Here is a 24,935-nt window from a genome sequence, read left to right as displayed (position 1 = left end):
AGAAGTTCACGAGGATGTAGATCAGGATTCAAAGACACGTCTTCAGAGGAGTCAAGTGTTGGTTCTCAGTTCTTTATGTATGTTTTGTTGGATGAGTCATGACCGTGCTTTGACACAGAGCAGCATATTTTACTCCAGAATGTCTTGACACAGTAGTGGTGCTACAGTCTTTTTGTTTGTCCATCATTTCCCTTCTAATTCCTGGAATTAATTTCTGTCTCTGTGATCACTTAAATCATGCAAAAGCACCTTTTAAAATACTGACTGACCTGTTACGTTAATGACAACAAACAAACACACTGTAGTTTACATGTAACATCTTACTACAGTATGGGCACATTTTACATCTTTCTAGAGGTTCCATTATTTTTATCAAGATAATTTTATTAATTTGTTTATTTATTATTTGCTTAATATTTGCTTTTAGAATAATGTGAGGGATGATTGTAGGTTGTGCAGTACTAACTTTTCTGTCACCGCTACCAGTTAAACTCTGTATTAACCTTTCCTCCGTCTGATTTCCTCCACAGGTGTGAGGTCTCAGGTTCAGACTCATCAGACTGTAATGGGAGCTGTAGGAGAAGAGGCTCATTTAAGATGTTTGCTCACTGAACCCAAAGACGTTCTTCAAGTCACGTGGCAGAAAATACTGCATCATGTTGACAAGAATGTGGCAACTTACAATAAGTTTGGCCAAAGAGTGGATCCTGATTTTAAAGATACAGTGAAGTTCAAAGTTACTGAACTACAGAACAGCTCCATAGTTATCAGCAGTGTGACAGAGCATGATGAAGGTTGTTACCTGTGTCTGTTTAACACCTACCCTGAAGGAGCGTTTAAAGGAAGAACCTGCCTCCAAGTTTGTGGTAAGAACCTGACATGAAAAAAATCATAATTTTATTGTCATCGTGTGTGTGTGTGTGTGTGTGTGTGTGTGTGTGTGTGTGTGTGTGTGTGTGTGTGTGTGTGTGTGTGTGTGTGTGTGTGTGTGTGTGTGTGTGTGTGTGAGACCTTCCCCCTCTGTGATGTGTGTGTGAGACCTTCCCCCTCTGTGATGTGTGTGTCCTCAGAGCTTCATGAGCCCATTCTTCACGTCAGAGGATCCAACTCTTCTGAAGAGTCCCTTGTTTCCTGCTCAGTCACAGCTCGACCTGCTCCCACAGTAACACTGACTGTCACACAGCAGCACCTCTACTTCTCCCACTACAGCACCGTCACTGTCACCAACGCCAACAACACACTCACTGTCACCAAGACAGCTGTGCTGTCTGGTCTCCATGGCGACGGCACACAGGTTGGATGTGCAGTGAGAGTCCCCTCTGGTCCTCAGAAAGAGGTGTTTATGAATATTACTGAGGTTAAACCAAAGTCTACTGATGGTGAGAAACACGTCCAAACACTGATTCATGCACTTTTAGATTCTTTATCAGTCTGATGCTTCAGTTTTTCTTCTTCAGGGTTTGATAGAGAAGCGCAACACTTCAGTAAGTCAATCTTCAGATGGTCTCATTCACTGTGTGTTTGTTTTTGAACAGACTGTATCATCATTTTTGTCTTTTTCCCTTTTGAAGGTTGGAAGTTAATTGTGTTGGGAGTCATCATGTTTGTGTGTGTTTGTGTGGCTGCAGTCATCTTCAAACATGCAGGTACTTCTATGATTGTCTTATCTACAGTACCTGCACTTTATATAATCTTTAATTTGTTAAAATCATTAACTCTTTATCAGTATTTTTATCTATAACTTGTCTAGAGTTGTTTAGTTCATTCATTTTAATATTGTTGTATTGTATTTTTGTGGCCAAAGCACATTTAATCTTAAGTGTCACAACAACTCCTTCAGTCAATCAGGAGATCAACAGAACACGATCATTACTGGAGAAGCACCCAAATGTGTCAAATTCAAAGAGATTTGATTCTGATCACTGTTAACATAAGACTTTCTGTTTTATGGTTTTTATTTTTCATTTTTTACGAATGTCAATGAATGTGTTTCCATATCTAAGTGTGTATTTTTTCATTGAACCCCCTTCTGTCCTGGATCATTTGGGGTTTATAACATTTATTTCACTCTTTATTTGGGTCAGTTCTTTTTTTCTAGTGCATCACATTTTTTTCTCACAATTAAAATAAATAATTTTCCTTTTTTTCTTAGGAAACAAGCGACTTCAGTCTTTGATCAGATCACCTCAGAAGAACAGGAACCCACTAGATGTCTACAAAAGCAGGGCACTCACATCAGAATATGTTTAACTCCGAAACATGTATGTTATCAACTGTGATCTGTCTGTCTGTAAACCAGGATTTTAGTGATGTCCATTAGTTTCAAAATTCAGAAAGAGATTTTTATCCACCCGAGGAGATGTCCGAGCTACGGAGCAGCATATTTAATTGGCTTTGTGTGTCTGGAGCCACTTCATTGAGGATGCGGAGGATCTATATATATTTTGGACTTTGATAACGGGACAAATCATAATTGGCCTTGGTGGTGACCTGCTTTATCGGAAGATCGAAAAATCTGCGTCCGGCTCATTGGCACTTCCACCGGCCGTGGAGTTACAAATGCCCCTGGTCCATGGATACTCGGCTGACGGAATTACACCAGAGGATGGACCGGACTGATGGACTGATCAGTAAGATCTCAGCCCGTTCTAAGAAATACAGGAGACAGACAGACTGAACACTTGGTGAATATGGTAACAGCCTTGTTTGACAGCCTTGAGGAGATGTCACGGGTAACACATGGTCCCAAAAGAGGCGATGAAGCCCTGAGTTCTGACCGATTAGACTATTGATGTGGACAAATTAGTCAGGGATCGCTAAAATACTATTAGAATTGGCTGTGTATAATTCTGTCCCTTCTCCTTCACCCCTCCTTTCCCGGGTCCAATCTAGTTCACCAGCTGTGCCTCTATCTTCTTTCCCTTATTGTCTCTCCCTTCAAGGACAATTGTTGGAATGGCATGTAAACATCTTGGTCGGCCGTGGTCATACATCTACGAACAACACTTCACTATATGGATGCAGATATCATTTGGTAATCCCACCAGGTGTGGCCTTGAGCAAGTCACATCACACTAGCCTCATGTGTGGATGCTCACTGCTACAACATATGAGTATGGTATGCACCACAGTGGTGCAATTTATTTGTATTATATTATGTAAATAATATTTTCCTACATGTCGTGTTTGCATTTGTAAAAATAACTGTTTTTTTGTGGTGTTTTGTCTACATTTCAGTAATTATATCACATGTTTTATTTTTTTATATAATTTCTGTGTAGTAGTTATGCTAATGTTATGATAATATCAGAACTATCTATATACTTAAACTAATAACTGACTTCATAAATAATATATAAAAGACAATTTTTTACATATTGAATTGCAGTTTCAGCAACAATTCATTCACTCAATGTCACTATGTAACTGTATTGTTAAGACATTACTCTTTCTTTTATACTGTAGTTATTGTTGTAGTGTGTGTAGCTCAGATTTCACCAAGATTTATCTACAGATCTTTATCCAAAAACTGTTATGTTCTTAAATCCTGTTCAAGTTCAAATTGTTCAAATTATCACCTTAAAAGTGGGTCCATTATTAAGTCCTTTTAACCAAATGTGTCCGAGTGAACATCTGAACATACACAAATAACATAACTAATGGCATCAATCACTTGGTGCTCAATTTTTCCCTTTTTCCCTTTAGCACAGTCTGATATTCGTGGTTAGTTGTATGAGCCAGAGTACAGTGCCCGACGAGTTCCACTGTATGGAGGAGGCTGCCCCATCAGCCTGCAGCAGAGACCCAAAGGCCGGCATCCTGCTAATGACAGCTGAGAGCAAGCTGCATCGCGTCTCTGCATCAATAGAAGCACAACTGAATATCCCAGGTCTGCAATGAATCTACAGCTGCCAGATTAGATTGCGGATTCTAACAGACAAACGTTTAGCCATTACTTTACTTTTTTAACAAAAGGTTATTTTACAGTTAGAAGTCCACAGATTCATTTATTTTCTTCATCTGCTGGTTGAAAAACAAGATGCTTGTCCCTTCACAGAGTCTCTGCTGATATTACCTGCAAAAGGATGAAATAATTATTGAATTATTGCTAATGGAATTGCTGCCAGCCAAGCTAATGCACAAATGTTGGCAAAGTAAGCTAACGCTACTCCTAACAGTCCAAAACACAACAATCAGCAGCTCTTAACTTCACTCAAACTTCACAGCGCGAGATAAAACAATAAACGGTGGAAAATATTACTTAGTGCTCATTCGACCGTTCTGTCCCAGCTGTTTTTGCTGGCACGATGCAGCTGGCTCTTGGCTGACGTTTGCAGGCGGCCTCGACCTCCTCCATACGACATAACTCGAAACTAAATATCGTTACTGTGTGAATGTGAAACTATGCTGTCAAAAATATTTTAGAGTCAGTGATTGAAACAAAACAAATGATCAGTTTTATAACATTTTACTGGACCCTTTTAGATCATTTAAGCAGATAGATGTTTGTTTTATTGAAACACTGTAGCTCTTTACATTGTTGTTCAAAATAACACGGCTGCTCAAACCGTAATTCAGAGAATATGTTGTCATCTCTCCCTTCTTGTGACTGACCACCACTTTACTCCACTGCAGCTTCTTTTCATTTCAGGGATGCTGCAGTTATCAGGTCTATATGAAGTTCTCCCAACATCCACAACTGATGTGAGTGTTGCCTTTTTTCAGCTGTTTCAAGATCTGTTTCCACTGACAGCTATTGTTATTACTATATTTACTAAACGGAAGGTATGCGAACTGTGGCATCAGATTTTTCTGCTATGGGACAGTGGGACAATAATTACTGGTATAAAATAGAAAAATCTGCTTGTTTCCAACACAATCTTAATTAGTATATTTTAAACCCTCTAGTGTTGGTCTGTGTTTCTTAAACAGTGTTATATGTTTGTATATATAAGTTAATATTTACCACATCTCTAACAGGATGCAGCTGATTTATAAGTTTTTAACCATGTACAGTAGTTTTTCGTCTCTAAAACTAGTTGCTTAGGTTTCATGACTTATAGTTAATAACTGTTCTCTCACACAAGTGTCCAGTGCAACAACCGCATCTCATTTTGTCACGGTCCTCAGACGTTCCTGCCCCTGACTCTGGACACACCTCCTCCTGGTCCTCCCCCCTTCCACTTGTAACCAGCACGTTTTGACTCATTCCACTCCCCTCTGCTCTGCTCAAATACTCCTCCTCATCCACTTCTGCTAGGTCATCAATATAACCAGGCTCTGCTACAACATTGTGCTGCTGACTGTCCCTGCTCCTCAACCCCAGGTCATGTATTTCCTGTTTCTGTCAGCTCTGTGGAGCCTGTAACCGAGCTTATCTACAGCTTTCGCTTTTCTTCGTTTTTTTGCATTGCTACATGGCTTTAGTTCCCTCAGTGTTGTGTATTTTCCCTCCTAGTTCTTTGTTGCAGTTATCGTTAGGAGTGTTTTCTGTTAACCCGTGTCTTACTTGTATTATTAAAGAGTGTTTTTCCCTCCTTGTCGTTCTCTTTGGGTCCAAACAAGCATTTGAAGACCCGTTTTGTGGTAGGCCATAACACATTTACTGATACTGTATAACCATAATACACTGTACATGAAAAGTGGCTTTACTTTGTTCAAAGTGTACTCAGAGAGTAAGTATTTTCCAGGTGTTTCTGGACTAATTCCATATCTTGAAATGTTTAATTGATATATTCCAGATTAGTATATAACAGTATATGTTGTATGTTTCCCTTTAAATCCACTCATTCAGCTACTGTATAATGAAAGTGTCACGATCTGGGTTTTGTTTCTTGTTGTTTCCTTGTCTTATTTTGGTTCCAGGTTCCATTTCCGGTTTTATTTTGGTAGCACTCCCGGTTTCTGTTTCTGTTCCTGCTTTACTTCCTGTTATCAGTTCTGTTCTCCCTAGCTCATTACCCACACCTGTCTGTAATCAGTTAATCACTCACCTGTGTATTTAGTCAGCTCCTGTGTCCTTAGTTCCCTGCCAGATTGTCGTGTTTCTTCAGAGTTCCGAGTTTCGTTCGTGTTTCTTGTGAGTCCCCGATTTTCATGAGTGTCTCGAGTTTCCTGAGTTCCCTGAGTGTTCCGAGTTTCCCGTGTTTCGTGTTCCTCGTGTTTTGTTCCTGTTTTGCCTTGTGTATCCTGCCTGACCCTGGACTAACTACTGACCGTGAGTTTGTCTCATTCCTGCCTGTACTTTTGCTGAGCCTACTTGTGTAACGAACCCTGCCTGGACATTGGATTAGAGATTGCCTGCTCCCTTGTGTGCTACTTCATTGAACGTTTTTTTGTGCATGACCTGGACCGCCTGACTCTGCCTATTGCAATAAACCCGTGTTTAATCACTATCCCGCCTCGGTGCTGTGCATGTGGGTCCGCCGCCTGCTTCGAGTCTGACAGAAAGTGAAAGTAAGTCTAGACATCGACATGCCGACAGCATGTCACACCATGTGCTTCTATATTTACCTATACTTTTCATCTTAGGAGTTCCTCCAAAAGGTAAGCGACACATGAGTTGTAGTTTACAATATTTTAACATGTTTACTTTGGTTTAACTTATTCTGCAGTGAAGGTAAGAAAGATAGGGTCTTGTCCATCATAGTAGGGCTTCTCAGAGCCAAAGTAAGAGGTTAGATGTAGAAATTAAATTCTTTAGTTGTCAATAAACTCTGTATGCTTTTAATGTTGGTAGTGTTTCCAAAAGACAAAAGTGAAATGGAGTTTAATATAAAAATAACAATAATATTAATGTCTATGGTGTCTGATACATACATACATACATACAAATGCATGCAGACTCTCACTAATCTTATTAGAGTGTGTTATACCTTTCTATTTCTCTCTCCAGATGTTCATCTAACCTCTCTAATACAGACTCATCAGACTGTGATGGGAGCTGTAGGAGAAGAGGTTAATTTCAGCTGTTTGCTCACTGAATCTAAGGATGTTCTTCAAGTCACGTGGCAGAAGATTTTACCTGATGTTGACAAGAATGTGGCAACTTACAATACATTTGGCCAAAGAGTGGATCCTGATTTTAGAGATAAAGTGAAGTTTAAAGTTACTGGACTACAGAACAGCTCCATAGTTATCAGCAGTGTGACAGAGCAGGATGAAGGTTGTTACCTGTGTCTGTTTAACACCTACCCTGAAGGAGCGTTTAAAGGAAGAACCTGCCTCCAAGTCTGTGGTAAGAACCTGAGAAAACATGATTTTACTTTCATTGTGTGTGTGTGTGTGTGTGTGTGTGTCCTTCCTCCTCTGTGATGTGTGTGTGTGTGTGTGTCCTTCCTCCTCTGTGATGTGCGCGCGCGTGCGTGACCTTCCTCCTCTGTGATGTGCGCGCGCGTGCGTGACCTTCCTCCTCTGTGATGTGCGCGCGCGTGCGTGACCTTCCTCCTCTGTGATGTGTGTGTCCTCAGAGCTTCATGAGCCCATTCTTCATGTCAGAGGATCCAACTCTTCTGAAGAGTCCCTTGTTTCCTGCTCAGTCACAGCTCGACCTGCTCCCACAGTAACACTGACTGTCACACAGCAGCACCTCTACTTCTCCCACTACAGCACCGTCACTGTCACCAACGCCAACAACACACTCACTGTCACCAAGACAGCTGTGCTGTCTGGTCTCCATGGCGACGGCACACAGGTTGGATGTGCAGTGAGAGTCCCCTCTGGTCCTCAGAAAGAGGTGTTTATGAATATTACTGAGGTCAAACCAAAGTCTGCAGATGGTGAGAAACACGACCAAACACTGATTCATGCACTTTTAGATTCTTTATCAGTCTGATGCTTCAGTTTCTATTTTCAGGGTTTGATGAAGCTGAATGCTTTAGTAAGTCAGTATTCAGATGATCTCAAGACAGTACTTACACTGTGTTTGTCCTTTTATAAATTAAAATGATCATGTTTGTGTTCTTTCCGTTAAAGCTTTGTCAGTTGTTTTGTCAGTGATGGCCTGTAGTTGTGTTGCTGCAGTCGGGATTCTCATGTTTTTACTAAAACACAAGAGTAGGTACTTGTAGAATCTTCTCACTTACATACATACAGTAATAACTATTATTCTGTGGTTTGCGTCTGTTGAACATACAGGCAATAAGTCTGTTGTCTGTTTGTTTATTTTTTTTAGTAATCATTTAGTGAAATTTAATGTTTTTGTTTTTTTCCTCAGAAGAATCTTTCACCTGTGATGAAAAAGGAGGCTTCCATTTAGAAAATTCCTTTTGATACAATGTTTGATACAACAAATATATTAAAAAAAACACTTAAAATATAATGTCTTTGTTTTCTTACTTGACAACAAAATGGTATAAAAGATTAGGAATCTGCATATCACTATTAGAAAGCTGTTCTGTCACAGTAGTCTGTTGGTTTCCATTCACAAAGCGTCATACAACACTTTCTCTATAGTCAGTAGCTGCTGTCATGTGTTTGACTTTGCTTCCTGCCCTGTTTATACAATAACATAGGAACAGATACACTTCAGCCCCAAACACAAGATCACTGTTGTTGCTATAGTGACGTTACAGTATGTTAATGTTATACAGCACCTTTTGGAATAATAGTAAGTAATTAGTAATAGTTACTATTTTGTTGATTTATTGATTTGGGAATGTGCTCTATACTTCATTTAAAACTCATAATACTAAGTAATATTTCATATTTTAAAGCAACGCATGCTTTATTTGCTCATATGAGTCGCTGACTGTGAGTCTGCTCAGCACCACAGAGATCATCTTACCAGGAAGTCATCTGCATGTGTTTACAGCATCAACACTGACAGTTTGACTTTGAACATATGAAGTGAAGATGGCAACGTGTGCAGTGATTTGTTTTCTAATTGTGCTGGGAGTCTGTCACAAAGGTAAGACAGAAATAAGATAGTGTGTGTGTGTGTGTGTGTGTGTGTGTGTGTGTGTGTGTGTGTGTTAGGTTACCTAAGGTTACAAATAGTTTCTATTCACTGTCTGCAGGTCTAACCTCTCTAATACAGACTCATCAGACTGTGATGGCAGCTGTAGGAGAAGAGGCTTATTTCAGCTGTTTGCTCACTGAATCTAAAGACGTTCTTCAAGTCACGTGGCAGAAAATTTTACCTGATGTTGACAAGAACCTCACAACTTACAACAACATTAATAAAACATTAGATCCTGACTTTATAGACAAAGTGGAGTTTGAACATATTGGACTACAGAACAGCTCCATAGTTATCAGGAACCTGACGGACGAGGATGAAGGCTGCTATCGCTGTGTGTTTGACACTTACGATGAAGGAGATCTGTCTGAAACAAGCTGCCTTCAAGTCTATGGTAAAAACCAGTAACATGACGGCTGTGGTTCATGTCAACAGTGTGTGTGTGTGTGTGTGTGTGTGTGTGTGTGTGTGTGTGTGTGTGTGTGTGTGTGTGACCTTCCTCCTCTGTGATGTGTGTGTCCTCAGAGCTTCATGAGCCCATTCTTCATGTCAGAGGATCCAACTCTTCTGAAGAGTCCCTTGTTTCCTGCTCAGTCACAGCTCGACCTGCTCCCACAGTAACACTGACTGTCACACAGCAGCACCTCTACTTCTCCCACTACAGCACCGTCACTGTCACCAACGCCAACAACACACTCACTGTCACCACCACTGTGGCGCTGTTTGGTTGCTATGGCGACGGCACACAGGTTGGATGTGCAGTGAGAGTCCCCTCTGGTCCTCAGAAAGAGGTGTTTATGAATATTACTGAGGTTGAACCAAAGTCTACTGATGGTGAGAAACACGACCAAACACTGATTCATACACGTTTAGATTCTTTATCAGTCTGATGCTTCAGTTTCTCTTTTTCAGTGTTTGTGAGAAAATCCAGATCCACAGATCCACAAAACAAATATCTGAGTACGTCCATGTTCACATAGATCACACGTTGCTTCATATTGTAGAGGTGATGACACTGGTGTCTGTGTTTTGCTTATAGTGTCCTGTGGTTGTCTCGCTGCCGTCATCATTGTCCTGCTCATATTAAGAAATAAGAAGAGGTATTTCTAGAAATCACTTCCTGCGTCGCTGTTTATCAGCTGATGAGAAATGGTGAATGATTGTTTTCTTCTAACTGCTCTTAAATCACCAGTTTGTCACAGAAGATAAAGAGGTTGACTAAACCTAACAGTGAAGATCCTCCTGCTGAGTAAGACATATATTTATATACAATATTAAACATTGTTACATTATTAAAAAAGGATATTTATTTTTTTACATACTAATATACATTCTGTAAACCTGCATTCATTTTATTATAGTTGTTATTGGTAACAAGAGTATTTATGATGTAATGATACTGTTTATTGTATCTTTAGGACTCAACTGTCTTTAATCAAGCAGAACAGTGAAAAAAAGAAACAGACTGAATTTGAGGAAATCCAACAAGGCACCAGTTCAAAGACTTTAATGACAGAGAAGGAGCCTGAAGACGTTGCTGCTAATGAACACACAGTCTGACCACAACTACACAGCATGTACACAGTGTGTACACAGCAGTACGTCTACTGTGACACTGGCAACAGCTTCAGTGTTCACTTTGACTCGTTTTGTTCTGCTGTTTTCTGCATGCTTAATAATCAGACGTCATCAATTCCCAACTGTTACAGAATGTCTATTTATTTAGACATTTAGACATGTGTTTATTTACTGAGGAGTATAGGAGTATACAATCGTATGAAACTAAAATATTATAACTATAACTTTGATTTTGTAAACTAGCAAATATAAATGTTTATGTCTCTACAAGTGTATAATTCCGATCAAAGCCAAATTTCTCCAATTAAAATAGCTTATGATCGAGATCAAATATACTTTTATTCACATTAGGTATGTGAACTGTTATTACACAGCTTTTCAACATATAGATCCCTGTTTTTTATTGTTGGACATAAAATTCACAGCCAACATTTTCAACATTTCCATATGTTATAAAACCATTTTTGACTTTGAACATACAAAACAAACATGAAAATTTACCAACGAAATGAATCTCGGCATTAAAATTGAAAGTGAAAGTAACTTGGTTCGACTCTGTCTAAGGTGTAGTGTACGTAGCGGACTGTTCCACTGCAACAGGGGTGAAGAGTTAATATGATCTGTTAATACCAATGATTACAGGAAAACAAAGGCTTTAAAAATAGCAGCCATCTGTGTGAAGATCACACTGAATCCATTCATGTCCCATACAGGCTAAAGGTGTATTTATATTTTCTAGTGATAACTTTTCATATATTTTACCAACCTGTGGGGATCTCGGTCCACCTGTACCTGGACAAAGTCCAGAGAAGTTTGAATTTAGGCGCAAATGAAGGAACAATGGAAAACGGTGTAGTCCTCTGTCTGCTGTTAATGCTGGGAGTGTTTACGAAAGGTAGGAGTGACTAAATAAGTCTATAATAAAAACATAACAATGAAAAAGTGAAGCTTATTTTTTGTCTATAAGGCTTGTGATTGATCTGTTATAACTTCCTCTTCCTCTCTGCAGATGTTCATCCAACATCTCCCATTCAGACTCATCAGACGGTGACGGCAGCTGAGGGAGAAGAGGCTCATTTCAGCTGTTTGCTCACAGAATCTAAAGACGTTCTACAGGTCACGTGGCAGAAGCTTCTCCCCGAGGGGGAGCAGAACGTCGCCACCTGCAACAAGTACTTTGGCCAGAGGGTGAACCCTGACTTCAGGGACAAGGTGGCCATCGGGGGCGGGGGGCTGCAGAGCAGCTCTCTGGTGATCAGGAGCGTGACGGGCGCGGACGCAGGCTGCTACCGCTGCCTGTTCAACGCCTACCCCGAGGGGGCGCTGTCTGCCAGGACCTGCCTGCAGCTGCGCGTCAGGGCTCTCCAGCTGCAGGTTCCACTCAGTGAGCGCCACAGACACGGTGCACAACGTTACCCGTCAGAGCCGTATGCGCTGCTTCAGACAGAGAGGCAGAAACATAACGACCCCATGACACTCAATGATGTGTTTGGTCCGTGTGTTGACAGAGCTGCATGAGCCCGGACCACGTGTGCAACAGTCCAACTCCACTGATGAGACTGTTGTGTTCGATCGTGGTGAGAAACACAACCACACGCTGATGCAGAGCTTTTATGCAATGTTCCTTTTTTAGCCCCAGAGTGTGGTTCTCTGTCAGGATCTAGTCACTGTTGCCAGTTTATATACTGTAGGAGTGTCTTTTTTCTGTTACTCCCACAGGTGTCGTCTGGGCCGTTACATTGTGTGTCCTGCTGATGGCGTGTGTCTTTGCTGCAGTCATCTTCCTCGTGTTCAGGCTGAAAAACATCAGGTTTTACATTTAGTTTATACCTGACTTAACTATTTTATGATTAAACTGCATTTATTAATAACTGAACTTTTTTCCATTACACAGGAACTCTGAGAAGAGCAAGACACCAGTAAAGACAGACCAGACCCACAGCGAGTGAGACATTTTCATACAGTTTCTCCTTTGTCGTCTCTGTTCTGCTGCTTGAAGCTGTTGAGCTCTCTGTTACATTGTTCATTCATCACATAAACAAACGTGAACAAACCAAGCTTCTTGGTAAACGTTACAAATTGTCAAACTGACAAATGACTGACGTTTGTTTTTTGCCTGAAGGGTCCTGACGCCTTTTATGAAAAACGATCACATCACGCAACGATCGTCTGTGAAGAAAACTCCAGGAGGAGGCAGCAAATCATCCAAACCAGTGAAGTGTTCACGAAAACTGTTTGACCCAAGTTGATATCGCAACAGAGTAAATTTCATCTGTCAACACGAAGGTGTTCAATGTACGTCCAAACAATGCTGCAGCTCCAGTAAATATACTGTTCACCACAATGTAAATAAAGTACCTCATACCCACATAAACCTTGTTTTGTAATATCTGTATTGTGTTGATTGTAGATATTTATCTTTTAATTCTTTTTATTAATAAATATTTTCAATACTCCTTTGATCTTTTTTTCCATATTCAGCTGGAAACACTGGGTTGTTTAACCTTGTTGATTCGTTGAAGGAAATGCTGACATTTCATTTTGAGACCTGGAAGAAAACATTTTAAGAAAAAGCAGAAACAAAACTTTCTTTCCACTTAGTTCTTTTTTTCACTGTCATGTGATTGCTTCATAGTTTAAGTGCTGTATCTACAGTATATTCACTAGTTACTGCATCACTTGGTCCATGTCTCTTACTGTTAATCATCGGTTCTAGTGATTTTGATTTACCACCAGAGAGGATTGAGACCTGCAGGAACCATGGAGAACGGTGCAATGTCATGTCTGATTCTTGTGTTTGGACTTTGTCTCACAGGTAAGAAAGTGATATCTTGTTTTACTTGTTTTTAACTTTATACCCTACAGCTACAGTAACTAATACTAGAGCCACCAATGTTTGTTACTTAATAACGTTGTTTTAACATTTGCATCAGGTACAGCCGACCAGTAGCATAGTTACTGTAGTTGGTAAATACCAAAACTACCTTTATAAAGTTTTGTTTTCACTTTGAAACTACTGCATTCGATGAGTTTTGTGAGAGTTTAATAAAAATTCTGTTTGAATCGACACAAACTAACTGCCTTTAACATTCGCTTCCTCCACAGGTGTGAGGTCTCAGGTTCAGACTCATCAGACTGTGATGGGAGCTGTGGGAGAAGAGGCTCATTCAGCTGTTTGCTCACTGAACCTAAACACGTTCTTCAAGTCACGTGGCAGAAGATTTTACCTGATGTTGACAAGAATGTAGCAACTTTCAATAAGTTTGGCCAAATTATATTGCGGTGTCTTAAACCACGGCACGACCGCTTATAAAAAAAATTTAAAAAAACATCGTTTTGGAGCTTTTCAGGCCATAAGAAGACTAGGTTAAGCCACGGCATGACCATTATAAGCTGTAATATTAGTAACCAATGCAGAAACACTGAAACATTGTTTTGGACCTTTTCAGGCCATAAGAACAAAAGTTTAAAGCACAGCATTTGTAACTGTGCTTTTATGGTGTATTGAGCTGTCTTACAGTAGCTTGGCATCAGAACATGATCATTATAAGCCGTGATGTAAAAAACCAATGTAGAAACACTAAAACATCGTTTTGAACCTTTTCAGGCCATAAGAACACTAGTTTAACCCTAGCATGACTGTGTGCGGTGTTCCACTAAGGGCTTTGCGAATCCTTCAGCACAAGGAACAACAGTGCCAGGGACTATCAGATGTCTGGGGATGTGTGACAGGGGGACAGTGCTGTCTTTTAAGAAACTGATAAAGTCTGCACTATTTAATCTACACCTGACCACACGCCATTATTTATACTGAGTGAAGTGGGGTCGATTGAGTGTTGGGCAACAATTATAAACAAACATGAAAATCTACCAACGAAATGAATCTCGGCATTAAAATTGAAAGTGAAAGTACTGTAACTTGGTTCGACTCTGTCTAAGGTGTAGTGTACGTAGCGGACTGTTCCACTGCAACAGGGGTGAAGAGTTAATATGATCTGTTAATACCAATGATTACAGGAAAACAAAGGCTTTAAAAATAGCAGCCATCTGTGTGAAGATCACACTGAATCCATTCATGTCCATACGGGCTAAAGGTGTATTTATAATTTCTACTGATAACTTTTCATATATTTTACCAACCTGTGGAGATCTCGGTCCACCTGTACCTGGACAAAGTCCAGAGAAGTTTGAATTTTTGGCGCAAATGAAGGAACAATGGAAAACGGTGTAGTCCTATGTGTGCTGTTAATGCTGGGAGTGTTTACAAAAGGTAGGAGTGACTAAATAAGTCTATAATAAAAACATAATAATGAAAAACTGAAGCTTATTTTTTGTCTATAAGGCTTGTGATTGATCTGTTATAACTTCCTCTTCCTCTCTGCAGATGTTCATCCAACATCTCCCATTCAGACTCATCAGACGGTGACGGCAGCTGTGGGAGAAGAGGCTCATTTCAGCTGTTTGCTCACAGAATCTAAAGATGTTCTTCAAGTCACGTGGCAGAAAGTTTTACCTTATGTTGACAAGAATGTGGCAACTTACAATAAGTTTGGCCAAAGAGTGGATCCTGATTTTAGAAATAAAGTGAAGTTTAAAGTTACTGAACTACAGAACAGCTCCATAGTTATCAGCAGTGTGACAGAGCAGGATGAAGGTTGTTACCTGTGTCTGTTTAACACCTACCCTGAAGGAGCGTTTAAAGGAAGAACCTGCCTCAAAGTCTGTGGTAAGAACCTGAGAAAACATGATTTTACTTTCATTCTGTGGTGTGTGTGTGTGTGTGTGTGTGTGTGTGTGTGTGTGTGTGTGTGTGTGTGTGTGTGTGTGTGTGTGTGTGTGTGTGTGTGTGTGTGTGTGTGTGTGTGACCTTACTCCTCTGTGATGTATGTGTCCTCAGAGCTTCATGAGCCCATTCTTCATGTCAGAGGATCCAACTCTTCTGAAGAGTCCCTTGTTTCCTGCTCAGTCACAGCTCGACCTGCTCCCACAGTAACACTGACTGTCACACAGCAGCACCTCTACTTCTCCCACTACAGCACCGTCACTGTCACCAACGCCAACAACACACTCACTGTCACCAAGACAGCTGTGCTGTCTGGTCTCCATGGCGACGGCACACAGGTTGGATGTGCAGTGAGAGTCCCCTCTGGTCCTCAGAAAGTGGTGTTTATGAATATTACTGAGGTTGAACCAAAGTCTGCAGATGGTGAGAAACACGTCCAAACACTGATTCATGCACGTTTAGATTCTCTATCAGTCTCATAATTCAGCTTCTCTTTTCAGGGATTGATGAGGACTCAAGATCCGAAAGCAGCAGCAACAGCAAGTTAATGATCTCATATTTTCTTCTCACAACCACTTCAGTTCTTTGTTTGCGTTATGAAAGTCTCTAACCACTTTTTCCTGCTCTTGAAATAGCTTTAAGTAATATAGTTATTTTTAAAGCCATTGTTGTTTGTGGTTGTGTTGCAGCAGTCGTCCCTGTTAAATTCATAAAACCCCTAGAAACAGCTCAGTCTGTGTCTGTTTGAACTGTGAAAATAAAGGATGATGACACATTCATACGGGAACAATCCAATTGCTCAATGTCTCTCATTTCAGCACCACTGAGTAGAAACAGTACAAAGTACAGCAAAAGTAGGAAAAGGAAAAGACAAATAAAAGACTAAAACGGGTAGAAAAGATGAAAAAGTGAAAAAAGGATACACCAAAATTAAAGTTGTAAAAATTCATGTTTGTTTTGTTCTTTAATCTGGCGAGTTGCGCAAAAGTTGCGCCTCCAGTGGTTTGTGGAGAACAGCGTCTTTTCAGCAGCAGTAGAGCATCCTGACCACAGGAGGTCTCTGTAGGCTCAGTCTGACGTCAGAGACTCCAGCGAAGTTAACACCAACTCCTCACCGCTCGCTCTCCGCTTAACTCACGGTCCATGGATCAGTCCGCTCCACTTTCACTGGATCTGTAGCGCAGCGAGCATCTCCAGGACCGAGAGAAAGCTTCCATCATCAGTCCGCGGGTACGTTCACCTACGAAACCATCCTAACACAATTCATCCAACCTTGAATTCACTTTATGACTCAGCTTTGGGTTGATCTGTGCGCATTTAATCCGGTAATGTGCACAAACCTGTACTAACACTAATACTAATAATGAACCATACCTGTATATTATTATGCGTATGTGTTAAATAACTTTTAACGCTTCTAAGTGTTTCAATAAGTGGTTAGTGCAAAGTTAATTATTTATTATTAATTATTTATTAATTAGTTATTTATTATTAGTTATTTGACTTTATGTAACAAACTTTGCTAACTTTGCCTCCACATATTTTTAAGGATCTTTATTTAGTGTCTCTTATTCTTTGTTTTTCGCCATGAATAAGTTGAGGAGAATAGACTTATATGCAGTCCATGCCTCTGTTCCGTCTTCTGGGACTGAACCAGCTGTGGCCAACATGTTCGATGCACATCTGGATATAGGTTTAGCTTTAGGATGTAGGCTGCCAGCCTGGTCTCACTCCATCACTGCACATTAAACATTGTTCAGATTGGGTTCAACCTGCTTTTAAAGCCTTCTACCCCCAGAGACTAAAAACTATCAAAGCAGTCCACATTCATTAAAGAGACTTTATTGTTGTTTGTGTTGGAGTGTAAAATTAAAAGCCAGCTTTTGATTGATTGACAGACGTTGTTGTGGCCTTTACACCAGTCTGCTCTCAAGCATGAGCTGCATTTTTGTGGTGGATGAGAGGTTCAACCGTTGCCCAACAGGAGCAGGCTGAGTGTTTGAAGCCAGATGTCTGGAGCTGTAAAAGAGCAACAACAGCCATAAAGTCCTCAACCTGGTCTGTTCTTGTGGTTTAGCTCGGTTTCTTTTTCTCAAGATCCACCTTCTCGATCAAAGGCCAGTTTCTTCTGTTTCCTGCTGCTTTCAGGATGCAGAGCCCTGAACTGATCCTAGCACAGGTAGTGAGTAGGTTTACGCTGACAGCCTTTGTCACACCCTCATGCTTAACTTTCATCACCTCGTCCCTTCCTGCATCATCATCAGGCCTTCATTTAATTTCCTTGAGGTTAGACCTCAGGTATCGGTTGTGAAACCTCAGGGTTTGGCGCCGTCTAGACAGCAAAGTGGCCGCTTGCTGTTTTTTCAGGTGATTATGTGATTACAGGAGCAGCATAAAATCACCAGGAGCCCCCAGGTGATGTTTCCTTAATCAGCATCTGTTTGTGATGATGCTTACAGGATGCATTACCATGGCAACAAGTTTTAGAGTGACGCCATTAATGCAGCAGATGTAACGTTAAAGCAATGCTATCATCGCTACTGTGACCTCTGACCTCATGTGTCCCTCCACAGCAGACAGGGCTCCACTAAGATGCAGCTACGACTGTGCTGAGCAGCAGCAGCTCCACTGCTCCGAACACACGTCCACCAGGCAGAGGTACAGAACCAGCGCCTTCACTGCAGCCTCTTGGTTCATGCTTGATTGGTTGCACCTGTGCAAACTGTTAGAGCTGTGTGTGTGTGTGTGTGTGTGTGTGTGTGTGTGTGTGTGTGTGTGTGTGTGTGTGTGCGTGCAGCTACTGGGTCAGGGAGTCGGTTCTGCTCCGGGGCCATGTGTGGGTCCAGCCTCCTGTGTCTGCTGCTCTGGATGCTCGTCTCCAGGTCGCACGGTGCGTTTCACTCGATGGACTGTACCTCCATCATGTTATCATCAGTCCGTCTGAGCTCTCGTCTCTGACTCAAGCGGCCTCTTGCGTCTGTCTGTCGCCCGTCAGCTGATGTTGTCGCCGTCCCGGGCCTCACCGCCGAGGCGGGTCAGCCCCTCACCCTCGGCTGCAACGTCACGCTGGCGGCAGGCGCCACTCTGCATCAGGTGCGCTGGCTCCACAAGCGCAAGGCGCTGTTGTCGTACGTGCAAAGCGCTCCCGTGCGCGTCAGCCATCAGGAGGCCGACGTGGAGCTCAGCGCCCACCACAGCACAGGCAGCTACATCACCATCAGGAAGCTGCGGCCCGAGCACGAGGGCTGCTACAGCTGCGTCTTCGACGTTTACCCCACAGGTCAGCAAAGGAACCGGACCTGCGTCACGGTCACCGGTGAGTCGGAGCTGCCGGGAGGTTTGGTAGAAGATTCTCCACATTACCAACATGAGGGCTGCCTTCGTCTCAGGCAAAGTGCACGTGGAGGGCAACAAGACGGCCGTGGGCGGGAGGTCCGCGACCCTGTCCTGCTGGTACAGCCTGCCCGAGAACGTGGAGCAGGTGCTGTGGAGGAAGACGGCGGAGCAGGGCGACACCACGCTGCTGGCCTCCTACACCAAGAGAGGCCACCACAAGGTGCACGAGCCCTTCGCACAGCGCCTCGGCCTCAGCAGAACTCTGGGCGACAGCCGGCTGAGCATTGGGCCGGTGAGGACGGAGGACGAGGCCTGCTACACCTGCGAGTTTCACACCTACCCGGGAGGCAAGAGGAGCAGCACCGCCTGCCTCTCTGTGTACGGTGAGTGTGTGTGTGTGTGTGTGTGTGTGTGTGTGTGTGTGTGTGTGTGTGTGTGTGTGTGTGTGTGTGTGTGTGTGTGTGTGTGTGTGTGTGTGTGGACCGGCTCATTAAACGTCTGCTCCGACCACCAGTGGAGACGGTTCTTGGGTTCTGCTCCAAACACTTAACCCCGTCCTCTCTCCCTCTGTGTGCGAGGTGTAAATCACAAGGTGACGCCAGAGCGTAACTCCAGAAGCCAAAAATGCTGTGTCTCTGCTCCCTTGTGTGTTTTGTGAGTGATAATGTCAACAGAAGGAGGGGTGTCACTGAGGCAGACGGGGGTGATTCATGTGGGCGAAGGCCGAGCGGATGAGTGGCTCTCTGTTTCCCCAGACACTGGGCCTCAGTGCTGCTGTGTGAACGTCCCTCTCGCTCTGCTGAACAAGCTCCGCTTTTGTCTGAGCCGATGGAGCCAAAGACCCAGACACACAAACGTCCAGAGTCGGTAAAAGCTGCTGGGCCTCTGTCGTCTGTCTGGGTTCTGCTTCCAGTGTGTCATTGTGTCCTTGTGACGGGTGATGTGCTCTGATGCTGTGTCTCCATTATGACGACAGAGGAGCTCTGTGTTAATAATAATCACCAGAAGCTGCTGATAAGAATGAAAAACATCAAATAATGAATCTAACCTCAATCCGTGTCTCTGCAGTTCTACCCAAACCCGAGGTGACCTCTGTGACCTCGCCGTCCGGGGTCACAGAGGCCAACTGCACGGCCCAGTCTCGCCCCGCGGCCGAGATCACGTGGAACGTCGGCGGTGACAACCGGACTCTGGGGCCGCCCGTCTCATCAGAGTACCCGCAGGGCGACGGCACCACGGTGGTGACCAGCACGCTGCTCTACCAGTCGGGGCTGCTCAGCGACCTCTATGTCAAGTGCATCGTGCACCACCGGGGTTTGGAGAAGCCTCTGGCGGTGTCGCTCTACGCAAACAGTGAGGAGCTGATGAACAGTGTTGTGTTAGGATGGGAATGAATAGAAACAAGCTTTGAACAGGAGACAGCAGCACCAGCACCTATAATTTAATGTTTGAGACATGGTTGTTATTACTGCTTCCATTAAACATGCCTCAGCTCATGAGCTAACTCTCCAGAAACCCCCTGAAAAGCAGGACTTGGCAACCGTTCCTGACTCTGTATAGACATCGGCCCCAAAGATCCATCTAAACGATCGCATCAGTCCAGTAAAGAGACATTTTATTTGTTTCTTTAAACAGTTTCAATACTTTCAAACAGTGATAAGCTAATAAGCTAATGTTGCAATTCAACTGTCAGGGTTTTTATGGACTCTGTCATATTGTATAATCCATAAAACCACCATGTCAGTCTGTGTATGTTGCCAGTTCTGCTTTCCATACTCCAACGAAAGCTGCTGTGTCCACGAGCGTAGTCTATTTTAGTCGTGAGTCATTATGGCTGCTTTGATGGGGTCCCGACTCCTGTAATGTCTGTGTACGGGAAAACGATATTTATATGACAGGAATGTTATTTCTGTAGCTCCTTTATCCCATGTTTAGTCCAGATGATTTCCATCGGCAGCTCATGAACCCTGCTCTGAGGACGTGTGTGTGTGTGTGTGTGTGTGTGTGTGTGTGTGTGTGTGTGTGTGTGTGTGTGCGTGCGTGAGTGCGTGCGTGCGTGTGTGTGTGTGTGTGTGTGTGTGTGTGTGTGTGCGCGTTTGTGCGTGTGTGCGTGTGTGTGTGTGTGTGTGTGTGTGTGTGTGTGTGTGCGCGTGTGTGCGTGTGTGCGTGTGTGCGTGTGTGTGTGTGTGTGTGTGTGTGTGTGTGTGTGTGTGCGTGTGTGTGTGTGTGTGTGTGTGTGCTCCACAGTGGGTCCGGCCATGGTGATCCTGCTCTCGGTGTGTGGGGTGGCGGCGGTTCTCCTCCTCTGTCTGTGTGTGTGTCTCTGCAAGTGCTTCGTCTGCGTCAACGGTGAGTCCGACCGATTCTCTGCCGGAGCAACGTAGAAAATGATAGCCTGGTGTGGAAAATGCTGCTTTTGTTGTTGTGATAGCGTCTGAATGTGGTTTGTGGCCTTTAAGGTCGCCGGTGCAAAGACAAAACTGGCAACTACATCTGTGCAAACAAGCCGAGCGCTCTAACATTCTTCCGCCCAGCGCTGCCGTGACGGCCGCTGCTCAGAGCCCTGTTTGTGTTGCAGTTTGGACGGCCTCTGTTGACTGTAGTGATTATGATGAAGCGTTCATATTTCTGCTGGTTACATAAGGGCAGGACATCCTGGCTGCTAATGGGCACTGACGCCGCTCGGTCCCACCTTTCGACCGCCCACTTCCTCTCCAGCATCGGTCCTGCGTCCACAGAGCAGAGGCAGGAAACCTGAGTGTATCAGCGGAGGGACGGGAGCATTGGCCGACGCGAACAAAGGGGAGAAAAACAAAAGTGTGGCCTGTGTGAGGTTCAGGCCCGTCCCACGGCTGCCTCGCATGGAAGCAGCGTTTCTAAGCAGAGCAGAGCAGGAGCTGGAAGCAGGACTGATGCGTTTCCTCCCGCTCCTCCTCGTCTTTGTCTGCTCAGATGAGAGCGTCAGGGGCAACGCGTTGCGTTCAGGTTTTCCTGATGTGAAGTCAGAAAGCGCTCACACATGCTCTTCATTCCTTCTCTCGCTGTGGCCTCGTCTCATTCACTCCAAAACCAACGTTCGCCCACAGAGGTCACACACAACAAAGGCCTCAGTCACTGCTGATTTAGTGTTTGTGCTTTATTCTACTCGCTAACTGTAATACTCTGTGTGCGTGTGATTGATAGCGTTGTGTTGCACCAGGGGCGTCTTTTGCATCTGGCTCCATACAGAAATAGAAACCTTCCGCGTGCTTGAAGAGTCTGTGCGTTTTCCAACTCCGTGGCTCCTGAGCAGAATAACAAGTGGCGGCGCTGATTGTGTGGAGTGAGCAGCCAGAAGAAAAGCGCCTCTTTCTCAGCCTAATCCTCGGCACCGCGGGGGGGGGGGGGCAACACCCCCTCTCACACTGGACTAACGGACACACAACAGCACGCTTTTACTGTGACGACACTCACATTGTTGTGTAGCTGTAGCTGAGGATGCAAATGGACCACGGCTCCTTATTTGGAGCTGACCTCCGTTTAACTCTTTAATCACCACATACTTCCTTGACAGACGCCTCTTGCACTAGTTTGCCAACAACCAGCACTGTGTGGACGGAGGCTTTATTTTGGCTGCTCTGAACCCACTGAGTGGCTGCGCCGCGGCCGCACGCTGGCATGTGTGGGCGTGGCCGGGCCTGGGGAAGCGGCGGAGGCTCTTCCAGTAAAGCCGCTCTATTTGCGTCCGTGTTCCCGTGAACCGTGGCCCGGTTCAGACGAGCACGAGCGAACGGGGCCGGAAGCTGAGCGCAGATAAGAGGCGTTTGCTCATGAAAGCACATGTTTTCAGTGGCACCGTCCATCGCTGCTCTGCAGGAAGCGCAGGGGAGTGAGCTCATCCGGTCCGGCACAAATACACTAGGACTTTGAGTCATGAAACGAAACGTACGACAACACGGACGGTTCCTCAGAGATTAGAGTGGAAGGTTTAACCCCATGAAGCCACAGCTTCACTGAGCACTGACACAATATGCTGATAAAGGAGACACCTGCTGGTTGCAAACAAACTTTGTTCATTGCTTTGGGTTTTAGGCTGCATGACTTCATTCAGCATCGACACTGTAGCCTTTTTTACAGTGACGCCTGCATCGCTCACATTGTTGCCACATGCACAGTGAGGAGCGGCAGACACCAATTTATGCTGGAATTCCTGCAGTGCTTCATTACTTCAGGCGAGTGGTGTGTTCAGACCTGTGTGGACCATTTGGTGTGTGTGTGTGTGTGTGTGTGTGTGTGTGTGTGTGTGTGTGTGTGTGTGTGTGTGTGTGTGTGTGTGTGTGTGTGTGTGTGTGTGTGCGTGTGTGTGTGTCTTTATCAATACAACCTTGTAATTAAGCCACAACATAAACAGGATGGGATAAACTCTGCTCAACACTTTCTGCTGCTAATGTCACAGTAGGACTCCTTGGAAAGTGTCTAGATGGTTTGAAGACTCAATCAGCTGCTCTTCCTTTCACTGCTGTAATTACAGGGAGGTTGTGTGTTTCACAGCCCAACAGGACGTGTGGACAGATGACGAAGGACAGAAACGTGGCATTAGATGTGGTGGCCCTGGTCTAACTCTGTGTGTCTGTTTGTGCCCAGACTGATTGGGCGCCGGCGTCTCTGCTGCTCTGATCCAGGTCCAGCGGCGCTCTGAGCCGGACCTACTGTAGCTGCTCAGCACCGCGCACACGGAGGACGGGAGCAGAGCCCATCCAACGCCGCTGGTTCTGTCTTTTACGAGCTGGGCCGATCCTGCTAGTCCAGAAACAAGCCGCAAAGCTACAGGCACAGTATTTACCGCTAGTTACTCTTGTCATAGAAGAAGGAGAAGAAAGGCACAGTTACTCAGTCATCAACACAGCAGTGTTAAAGAGTGGAATAAGTTATTTTTTTATTTTACGTTTTCTACATTTCTTAAAAAAGGCCTTCAGACAAACTTTAAATCACTACTAAATGTTTTTTTATTGTGTATAATTATGTCATGTAGCATAATTTAGGAGGAACGTTAAGTTGATTAGACTTTCCTACAACTTTATTTCTCAGAGCCTCAACACTGTGTGGGTGTGAGCTAATTAACAGTCAAATACCCACAAGGGTCATCAGATATTAACTGACATTTAGTACATGGAGGATGTGATGATGAGTGTTTGGCGACTTTTTCCCACCTGGAAACTCTCTATTTTTAGCTAAACACACATCAACGTTGATTAGAAGCCTGAGCGCCGCATTGAAACTACACGTTCAACTTAAGGTTGGACAGAGGTTAAACTCCAACCGTTTGCTGAAGCATCCCTTGACTCACGCTGATGGAACAAACGCTTGGTTATTTATGGCAGCTGTGGCGCAGAATGTGCACAGAGTGAAATCTGTACAGGAGGTTTTGGTCATGTGCGAGTTTGTAAAGTTTAGCGCCTCACAAGTGCGTCAATGAAACCCGTCAAATGTTAATTCAGATTTCTTCATTATAAAGTCATCTACGAGTGAGAGCAGGCAAAGGGTTTCCACCACAGGTAGGCGGGCAGCAGGTGTGTGTGTGTGTGTGTGTGTGTGTGTGTGTGTGTGTGTGTGTGTGTGTGTGTGTGTGTGTGTGTGTGTGTGCGTGTGAAACTGTAGATTTGGTCTTGTTTTGACTTTGTCAGTCTTACAGTGACAGACTACAGGGAAGTTAATATGTAGAAAAACCTATGAAGTATTAAAGGGACTTTGTTGAAGCTCACACATTAGCATGTACTGAAGTCATTTATTTGTATATATAGAGGGTTGTAATGTTTAAATCCTACATAGAAACTCACCAAATACACTAAACCTGCTGTAAAACTCATATTTTCACATTTTCACAGTATTTTGTTTGTTGTTACTGGCACAGAGTGGATCTGACCCACAACGAAGGAATAAATGCTGAACCTTTATCCCTTTTGTTTCTCTTTGTAATATTGTAATATGCATTTTGATGTTTAATAAACACGACTCTGTGACTCCGTATCTGAACTCATGTTGGGTTGAGACGCTTGGAGACTGAGGGCGGTACAGTTACAGTAACAGACTCATTTCCTCCACAGCCCACTCCAGTTATGTTACTGTTTGGCTCTAGGTTAAGGTTATAGTGTGTGCGTGGTCCAAAGACTGTAATCCATGACCAGTCATCGTCACGTAGTTTCAAAATAAACTTAACACAGTTTTGTCGGTAGCAGGTATTTCACCGAAACAGTGAGTCAAGGTTCATTCTGTTTACAATAGTAATAACAAGTTCTTTGG

General features: G+C 43.6%; 6 protein-coding genes across 12 annotated transcripts; all 6 read left to right on the top strand.

The window, feature by feature from the left end:
• Positions 1 to 502: 502 nt before the first annotated feature.
• Positions 503 to 2,346, top strand: LOC129602993 (OX-2 membrane glycoprotein-like; the record flags this gene model as incomplete). The annotated part of the gene is made up of 5 exons (XM_055502220.1): positions 503 to 866; positions 1,071 to 1,379; positions 1,458 to 1,484; positions 1,572 to 1,646; positions 2,153 to 2,346. Coding segments are annotated over 5 exons (873 nt in total), but the record flags the coding sequence as incomplete, so codon positions are not given.
• A 2,926-nt stretch (positions 2,347 to 5,272) lies between these two features.
• Positions 5,273 to 8,309, top strand: LOC114846312 (OX-2 membrane glycoprotein-like). Of its 6 annotated transcripts, none has more exons than XM_029135212.3 (7): positions 5,273 to 5,586; positions 6,532 to 6,546; positions 6,896 to 7,237; positions 7,470 to 7,778; positions 7,856 to 7,879; positions 7,975 to 8,055; positions 8,216 to 8,309. In XM_029135212.3, exons 1-7 carry the CDS (start codon positions 5,418 to 5,420, stop codon positions 8,269 to 8,271), a joined length of 996 nt encoding a protein of 331 aa, XP_028991045.2. In that variant the 5' UTR covers positions 5,273 to 5,417; the 3' UTR covers positions 8,272 to 8,309. The 6 variants fall into 6 exon arrangements, with proteins under 6 accessions (XP_028991045.2, XP_055363017.1, XP_055363018.1 ...); XM_055507042.1 differs by having other exon boundaries at positions 5,274 to 5,586; positions 7,975 to 8,059; positions 8,216 to 8,275; XM_055507043.1 differs by lacking the exon at positions 7,856 to 7,879 and having other exon boundaries at positions 5,274 to 5,586; positions 7,984 to 8,055; positions 8,216 to 8,308.
• A 455-nt stretch (positions 8,310 to 8,764) lies between these two features.
• Positions 8,765 to 11,213, top strand: LOC114846311 (uncharacterized). The gene is made up of 7 exons (XM_029135169.2): positions 8,765 to 8,908; positions 9,018 to 9,353; positions 9,485 to 9,793; positions 9,872 to 9,919; positions 9,999 to 10,059; positions 10,152 to 10,208; positions 10,378 to 11,213. The coding sequence occupies exons 1-7, from the start codon at positions 8,854 to 8,856 to the stop codon at positions 10,517 to 10,519; spliced, it is 1,008 nt and encodes a 335-aa protein (XP_028991002.1). The 5' UTR covers positions 8,765 to 8,853; the 3' UTR covers positions 10,520 to 11,213.
• A 68-nt stretch (positions 11,214 to 11,281) lies between these two features.
• Positions 11,282 to 12,993, top strand: LOC114846328 (uncharacterized). Its single transcript, XM_029135224.3, has 6 exons — positions 11,282 to 11,432; positions 11,547 to 11,939; positions 12,046 to 12,114; positions 12,257 to 12,347; positions 12,432 to 12,482; positions 12,660 to 12,993. Exons 1-6 carry the CDS (start codon positions 11,378 to 11,380, stop codon positions 12,784 to 12,786), a joined length of 786 nt encoding a protein of 261 aa, XP_028991057.1. The 5' UTR covers positions 11,282 to 11,377; the 3' UTR covers positions 12,787 to 12,993.
• Positions 12,994 to 13,143: 150 nt separating this feature from the next.
• On the top strand, positions 13,144 to 16,140 carry LOC114866401 (OX-2 membrane glycoprotein-like). The gene is made up of 5 exons (XM_029168109.3): positions 13,144 to 13,352; positions 13,643 to 14,807; positions 14,922 to 15,263; positions 15,435 to 15,743; positions 15,821 to 16,140. Exons 2-5 carry the CDS (start codon positions 14,753 to 14,755, stop codon positions 15,928 to 15,930), a joined length of 816 nt encoding a protein of 271 aa, XP_029023942.2. The 5' UTR covers positions 13,144 to 13,352; positions 13,643 to 14,752; the 3' UTR covers positions 15,931 to 16,140.
• A 255-nt stretch (positions 16,141 to 16,395) lies between these two features.
• Positions 16,396 to 24,660, top strand: LOC114846299 (nectin-2-like). Of its 2 annotated transcripts, none has more exons than XM_029135156.2 (8): positions 16,396 to 16,550; positions 17,897 to 17,978; positions 18,118 to 18,210; positions 18,316 to 18,636; positions 18,710 to 19,039; positions 19,725 to 20,009; positions 20,904 to 21,005; positions 23,280 to 24,660. In XM_029135156.2, exons 3-8 carry the CDS (start codon positions 18,153 to 18,155, stop codon positions 23,282 to 23,284), a joined length of 1,101 nt encoding a protein of 366 aa, XP_028990989.1. In that variant the 5' UTR covers positions 16,396 to 16,550; positions 17,897 to 17,978; positions 18,118 to 18,152; the 3' UTR covers positions 23,285 to 24,660. The 2 variants fall into 2 exon arrangements, with proteins under 2 accessions (XP_028990989.1, XP_028990972.1); XM_029135139.3 differs by having other exon boundaries at positions 16,400 to 16,550; positions 17,894 to 17,978.
• Positions 24,661 to 24,935: the final 275 nt, after the last annotated feature.

This window comes from Betta splendens, chromosome 2, assembly GCF_900634795.4.
Source record: "Betta splendens chromosome 2, fBetSpl5.4, whole genome shotgun sequence".
In the NCBI taxonomy this organism is placed as follows: domain Eukaryota; kingdom Metazoa; phylum Chordata; class Actinopteri; order Anabantiformes; family Osphronemidae; genus Betta; species Betta splendens.
Note: the sequence above shows the minus strand (reverse complement) of the source record. Positions and strands in the feature narration are given on the sequence as shown.